The sequence below is a fragment of the Populus euphratica genome, unplaced genomic scaffold, assembly GCF_000495115.2.
Source record: "Populus euphratica unplaced genomic scaffold, PopEup_1.0 scaffold748.1, whole genome shotgun sequence".
In the NCBI taxonomy this organism is placed as follows: Eukaryota; Viridiplantae; Streptophyta; class Magnoliopsida; order Malpighiales; family Salicaceae; genus Populus; species Populus euphratica.
In genome coordinates, this window is record NW_011500616.1 from 36,111 (window position 1) to 43,592 (window position 7,482).

At 34.2% G+C, this 7,482-nt stretch overlaps 1 protein-coding gene across 1 annotated transcript; it reads right to left on the bottom strand.

The window, feature by feature from the left end:
- Window positions 1-3,277: 3,277 nt before the first annotated feature.
- On the bottom strand, window positions 3,278-6,811 carry LOC105115698 (bifunctional epoxide hydrolase 2-like). The gene is made up of 3 exons (XM_011012659.1): window positions 6,277-6,811; window positions 3,785-4,023; window positions 3,278-3,682 (listed from the first exon to the last, which is right to left on the bottom strand). Exons 1-3 carry the CDS (start codon window positions 6,739-6,741, stop codon window positions 3,436-3,438), a joined length of 951 nt encoding a protein of 316 aa, XP_011010961.1. The 5' UTR covers window positions 6,742-6,811; the 3' UTR covers window positions 3,278-3,435.
- Between the last annotated feature and the right edge of the window lie 671 nt (window positions 6,812-7,482).

Below are 7,482 nucleotides of genomic sequence, written 5' to 3' on the forward strand. Positions count from 1 at the left end.
AATGCATGGCAAATGACTCCTTTTATAGGCCAAAATTGGAACTATTGATTTGATGACTAATTGTTGAGTGGGTGACTAACTCTTGACTTGTTGACAATCCTTATCTTCTTGTCTGCCAAAAATGTTATTGTTAATGTTAGAATTTGAATAGACTTCAATCATAAAAGTTCTAGAAAATTGTCTCAGCTTTCCAACAAAAAAAAAATTGAGGTCATTTGGACTTCTAGAATGCAAGATATGGGTTGAACACTAAACAATGTCTGGGTTGCATGATAGATTCAGACTTTTTTTTATATACTAAGATTTGAACTTCCAGACGGCAGAGTTGAGTTTTGGGTAATCGTCAAAGTTTTAGGCCTATTTCTTAGCTTTCCGTCCATATAGAGTAGACCTAAATCTAAGTTCTACAACTTCAGATATGACCCAATGACTGAATAGTATTCTAATTTTGACTGAACCAACATCTTTTTTCAAAGCTTCACCCTCTCTTTGTCTTCTCAATTTCAGTAGTTGAACTCATCAATCAATCATTTGATTTATATGATAGGCCTATATTTAAGATGAACATTTACCATAAATTAAAGGTATCTTATAGTATCAGATTTGTTATTATAAAACATGCTTTAGTTAAGAAGTTATTGATATTTCAAGCGTAAAATGTTGATATAAAACCTTGATAAAAATACACTTTTAAGTACTAATCATGTCCGAATCCAAAGAAGGTTGGGGGATGGGTCCGTGTCTAGACCTAAGGGGTTTGGGTCCTTTAGTGGTCGAACCCAAGAAGTTTGGGGTATGGGCACTTCCGCGTTCGAACCTAGGAGGGATTCGAGGATGTGTCTGTTTCTGGACCCAAGAAGGGTTGGGGGATGAGTCCATGTCTAGACCCAACAATGTTGGGGTTTGGGCCCTTCAATGATCGGACCCAATGAGGTTGGGTTTTAGGTCCTTTAGTGACCAGACCCAAGGGGTTTGGGTCCTTCCGCGTCTGAATCTAATACGGGTTCCAGGATAGGTCCATGTCCGAACCTAAAGGGGTTGGGTTCGTGTCCTGATCCAAGAGGTTTAAGTCCAAGTCTAAACTCAAAGAGGTTGTGGATTGGGACCATCGGTGGTCGGACCTAAGGGGTTTAAGGTTTAGGTCCTTTCGCGTCCAGACCCAATGGGGTTGGGTCTGCCGGTGTCCGAACTTAATGGGGATTAGAGGTTGGGTCCATATCTGGACCCAAAAGGGTTGAGGTTAGGGTGTGGGTCCTTCGGTGTTCAAACCTAAGGGGTTTGAGGCTTGCGCCCATGTCCGCATTCAAGAGGGTTGGGGTGTGGGTCGACGTCTGGACCCAAGGGGGTTAGGTTTGTGGTCGCTCCCAAAATGGTTGGGTCTAGATCCTGATGCAGGACCTATTAGATGGAGATCCTGACACCGAGCCCAAGAGCCTTTGGTCTTGTTACAGGACCCAAAAGTACTGGGTTCAGACACAGGACCTAAGAGAACTGGGTTCTAACGCTAGACCTATGAGCCTTGGGTAGACCCAACACCACGTGGAGCACGGGTTTGGTCAGTGCCCAAGGCAAGCCAGCCCCAGCACCATTTGTGCACGCAAGTATGACTTGTGCATAAGTAAGGTAGCCCAAGCGCCATGTATCCCTATGTGGGGTGTGAGTTTTGCTCACGCCCAGGGCAAGCCACCCGCAGCCCTAACATTAGGTGTTTGCATCCCCTTAGCCCTACCAAAACTTGAGCTGACTATTTTCTCCCCAACCATCATTTCAATGCCAAATGCATCCCAACGAAAAGATAACCCTATCCTTGCCCCATTTCCTTTACAACTCTCTATGGCAAGGGTTGGTCTATACTACTTCAATCCACAATGCTTTATATCTAGGTAAATTGTAACATGGGCACCGATCCATTTTACTATATTGTATAATATGTTACTTAATTGTTGTTGATACCATTTTGTAACTCGCATTTTGTTGATGGATTCTTTGACTCATCAAATATAGATGTCCAAGGGTAGTTTATTCTACCGTCAACTCCGTGAAGGAAAAAAATAGCAATTCGTATAATCACAAATAATCAGTTTTCTACCATTAAAACACAATTTACATAAATAACACATAATATATTAATTCACAAATAATAAATGTACTTTGACATTTAAAACAACATAACATTTTATTAAAAAATAAACTAACTATACATCTATCCATAATTATCATAACATATAATAATATGTAATTATATCTAATAATCCCTCAATCTCGTCTAACTAGAGGTCAATTCTGTAATATCCATGTAGAGTTCCTCCATTATAAGTGATATCAATGCCAGTGTTAACAATTATAGCATCGTTAAAGCATAATATTCTTAAATTATCAGATATTTTGTCAAACAACACAACCAAATACAATTATATTTTATTAATATTTTGGGATTAAATAAAATACATCAATTATCAACAAAACATAAATTGATCGGCGAACACTTATATTCATAAAATTAATCGATGAACATCTATATTCATTAAATTCCAGTACCATAACAAACTTATCAAACGAATTCAAGTATTTCATTGCTAGTATTATTAATTTATACAAAATTTGATATAATTCATAATTTAACCTAAATTAACACTAACTATCTAATTACATAATCTTTTTTAATTCACATTCAACAATAACAAAATAAACATTGATTAATTAACAAAATAATCAAACTATCAACTAAAAATATATCTAATTAATATAATCCATAATTTAACCTCAATTAACGTTAATATTTCAAACACATAATTTATGTTCAATAACTAATTTACAACTTCAATTACATCTAATTAATCTAATTTCTAAATCAAACCCTAACATTTAATAAAATCAAATTAACACTAATTGAACATAAATTACATCAAATTAAATAAAAAAAATATTCATGAGGGTGACTGTTAGTAGCTAGTTTGGTCGAAAAATCTTACACTCACAGCTGGTAGATAGAGAAATCTTGGATACCGGAAGTTTTGCTAGAGAGAGAGAAAGATGTGTGTTTTAGAGAGAGAGGAGTGTTTTAGAGACTCTTAGGAGTGTTTTTAGTGGTAAAGAGAAAGATCTCAACCAGTAGTGAGAGAGGAGAAGTGGAGGAAAGAAAAGAAAGAAAAAAAATATCAGTTTTTAATTCAAAATAATTCGCAAATGACCCATATCTATGAATTATTTAAGTGTACTAGTTTATCAAATATTTTTTTAACGATGTTTCTTGTTTTTAATATCATAAATAATTGACCATAAATGGTTCAACCAATTTGACTCATTGTTTTTTATTTATTCATTTATTACAAGGAAACTAGAACAAGAAACATATTCGGCAGAGCACAATTCCTTACAAAAGCAAGTCAGCTGAAGCAGACAACACTGTTTATTTCCATCAAAATAGATACGGAATCAGAACTTCTTAACGAAGTCATAAATGTGTTTGCTGACCTCCTCTGGCTTTTCTTGTTGGAGAAAATGAGCTACTCCTTCCATTACAACCACCTCTTCCAAAAGGGGTACATCTTTTTTGAAGCCACCATTGTGTATAAAGTCCTTGAGACCAGGAATATTGTAGAGAAGGTCCAGATCGCCAACAATAAACTTAGCTGGAACTGTGATTGGTGACCCTGTCCAAGGCGCCATTAGCTCCCAGGTACTGCAAGAGGAAACAAAGAAAAAAAGAAATGAAATGGTGTTCAAAGTCCTCACACTAGCCATATTTCAGGTAAAATTAATTAATAAGTTGAATGAGGCATACATGGCGGTGGCTCGATAATAATTCAGTCCTCCAGTGAAACCAGTAAGGTTAAATTTCTCAGCATAATAATTGATATCTTCTTCTGACAGCCAAGAGGGTAAACTTGGAGGATCTGGGAACGCCTTGACTCCAATTCCTTTAGGCATAAGTGGTGGATTTGGACCGAAATTCGTAAAAAATTTAATCATCAGCCTTTTAGTATCAACTTGCGCAAAGTCATCTTCAGCTTCGCCAGGTTCCTACATCGTGTAAGCAAATAGTGTATGGATGGTCAAATTTTTTTATAAAAAAAACAAACATTTTACAACAAAAACCATCACATAAAATGAGAAATTAAGTACTAGTGCATGTTGTTAGACAACTAAACCAAGAAATTACAAATTAGGGAATGATTCAATAAATAAAAAAAGATAGTGTTTATTGCATGAGTAAATAGATGAAAAACATGAAGGTTTGATTCAGCACATTTTCAATGGTGTTTTAAGAAGGACCGAAAGTTTAAAACAATACATGGTGTAAGATACACAGTTACGAAGTAGAAAGAAATATGTTAATTTAAAGAAATAATTTTTATTTTTTTTTTATTTATGTGGGGTGTCTGGGACAGCTTGCGCGCACCACGACTAATCCCCACAGCCCACTGAACACCCTGCAAACTCAGTAGGCATGTAAGGCACCGCAGGGGTGACAGGCGTGCACGCCAGGGCTCAAACCCAGGTACAGTGTAAGGAGACAAGCTCCTTCCACTAGGCCAAGTCTTGGAATGCAAAGAAATATATTTTTATTATGTCAAAAGCTTGATAATGTCTATGATTTATTGTTCATGTTAAAGTGATTTTCTATATTTTATTTTGATTTTTATATCATCATCATGTATATTAGAAATATGTACGAATGATTGAAAGTTACGTTATTGTTTAAATATAAATTATAAGGTACATGTAACCATCTTAAGTTCACACACACACTGAATCTGATTTTCTTAATGAAGTTCAAATGTTCCATAATAAACATGGTACTGGGTTAAGATTATAGTAAAACATGAACTTCACCTATATAAGCATAAAAATGTAGTGCCGCTTCAAATAAAAACAAAAATGTGGATGAATTTTGTATATATTAATCAAGAAAACCAGGAAGAAGCACAAGACCAACAATATAGTGCTCAAATTTGGTGAATTCTCAAAGAACAAATTAGATAAATGGGTGTATCTTTTCCGATTTGAACGTTAACAAGTCAATGGTTAAAGCTTATATTACATTAACTTAGTTGAAGGTTTAGTTCAAAAGACATCATTTTAATATCATATTCCATGCGGGGAATGTTAAACTCAAAGGGTTAGATTATAATACTAAAAGACTTAAGGATCGAACTAGGAAGAGTTCTAAGATGTTGAAGACCTAATTGTAAAGAAAGAATTTAGAGATTTGTCTTTGTAAAATATCTAATTGACCTATATAAGGCATATTGTGACACCTAGTTTATGTCATTATTCAGACATCCTGTTTAGAAGCTTTTGTTTATACAGTGTATGTTCTGTTCCAGAGTTCTTTTTTTTTTTTTTGGGTCTGGAAATCACGCACTTTGATGAATTCATTGAATTTCTTTGGACACATAACTGAATATTAGTTATTGGCTGTTGAACACTATAAATATATAAGTCATTTGGTTATTTTAAAACAAGATTTTCTTTCACTTGGTTTTTAATAAAATCTAACAAAATTCATTATCTTTATTTTTGTTATTATTTTAAGAAATAGAGTGTATCTTATATTGCTATCAAACTGTCTTTATTTTAGTCTTGAAATTATATTTGTTTTAAGTCGAGTAGCGGGCAAACAATAATTTAAAGGGTGTGAACGTTACAAAAACACATAATCAACAATAATTCTCTTAACACATCTCTATCTTTTGCATTGATAGAAAGTATGCTTCCATTAGAATTACTCGTAAAAAAACTACAGAAGGGAATTCTTCATTTGGTTTAAGAGCAAGTGAATGAAAACAAGATAGCAAAAGCACCGATCTAATATTGTGCGAGTGTAAGTTTTAAGAATTCTTTCTGGATGAGTACTGATTCCAATATAGCATCTGCAAATTATCCTTTAACTCGTGTTTCGATCCCTGTTTCTGAAAGCCTAATGTCTCAATAAATCTGCAAACAAATTTAAGTGTTCATAAATGAGAAAGAAGATCAAGATATAATTTTCTTCCCCAAACATATTGGATCTTGAACAGATTGCTAACTGGTCGCTACTCCTAGATCATACAAAAAGGGTGGTTAGACGACTGCCGAAGGAAAATATGCAGGATGGAAACAAAATAAGATGACTCCCACCGCCCTCCTCTCCTTTTCCTATCATATTTCTTAGATGAAATCTACTAAAAGCACCGAGACGAAATAGAGAATGAACAATATTGTAATGACTGTCTCATGAACATTAATAATAGAAACACAATATTTTCCAATTAAAAAAGAACAGAAAAGAACCTGAAACCTGAGGAAATAGTAATTGTCTCCAAACAGAGCTCTAAACCACTGCAAAAGATTTCCTTGCGGATTCCTGGGCAAGAACGGGACGCTAGTGTTGACCAAAGCCTTCACTCTGTCAGGTCTAAAAGTGCAAAAATACCAAGCAATCATGGCCCCCCAGTCATGGCCCACCAAAAAAACCATATCAATCCCCAGCGAGTCAAGAAGTCCAATCAAGTCGCCCACGAGGTGTAACCCGGTGTACTCACTCACTGATCTGGGAGCGTCGGTATCTCCGTAGCCACGAAGATCTGGAGCTATGCAACGGTAACCGACCGAGGAAAGAGAGAGGAGTTGGTGCCGCCACGAATACCATAGTTCAGGGAAACCGTGCAGGAACAAGATTACAGGGCCTGTTCCCGTTGATGCTATGTGCATATTTATGCCATTTGTGGCCACCGTTCTGTGCTCAATCTTGTCCATTCGTACGTCGGTCTTGTGTTATATGTCGACAGAAGGATAATGAAACATTATTTGCTTTATAAGTCGACGGAAGGAATGTGTGTTTTGTACCGTGGCAGTTGCTGTGGTAGTAATTAGAAGAAAATTATTTAATAAAAAATATTTTTTTATTAAGATTGATTTAATATTTATGTATATTTGGTTAAAATTGTGGTTAAAATTGAGATGGAATAAAAAATAATTTAAAATGTTTGATTAATAATGTTTTTGAAATTGAGGTTATAAAATAATTTTTAATTTAAATATTATAGAATTAATTATTGTTATTATATCATAAAATAAATAATATTTTATATAAAATATTTTTTATTGTTCTATTAAATTATCTATAATTCCATCATGTATGAAATATATCCGATAAGGATTATAGTTTTTTTTTTATTTTTTAAATGCACGACAACATTAAATAAAATATAATTAGGAACAAAATTAAAATTGCGATCAAATTCTGTAAATATTACGTTATCAAGCAATCTTTGTCTAATTTACATAGTGTCATTAAATAATGTTAAACACTAGTTTTATGAATAAAACATAATTAAAAAATAAAAAAGATTTTTTTATTTTTTATTTTTTATTTTTTATTTTACTGGTTCGGATTTGGTTCAATACATGTTGAACTAGTCTGACTGAAATAGTATAGCATACTACATTGTTCATGCTAATACTAGTGCGTGAAAATCACAAATTCCTTGCTTTTGT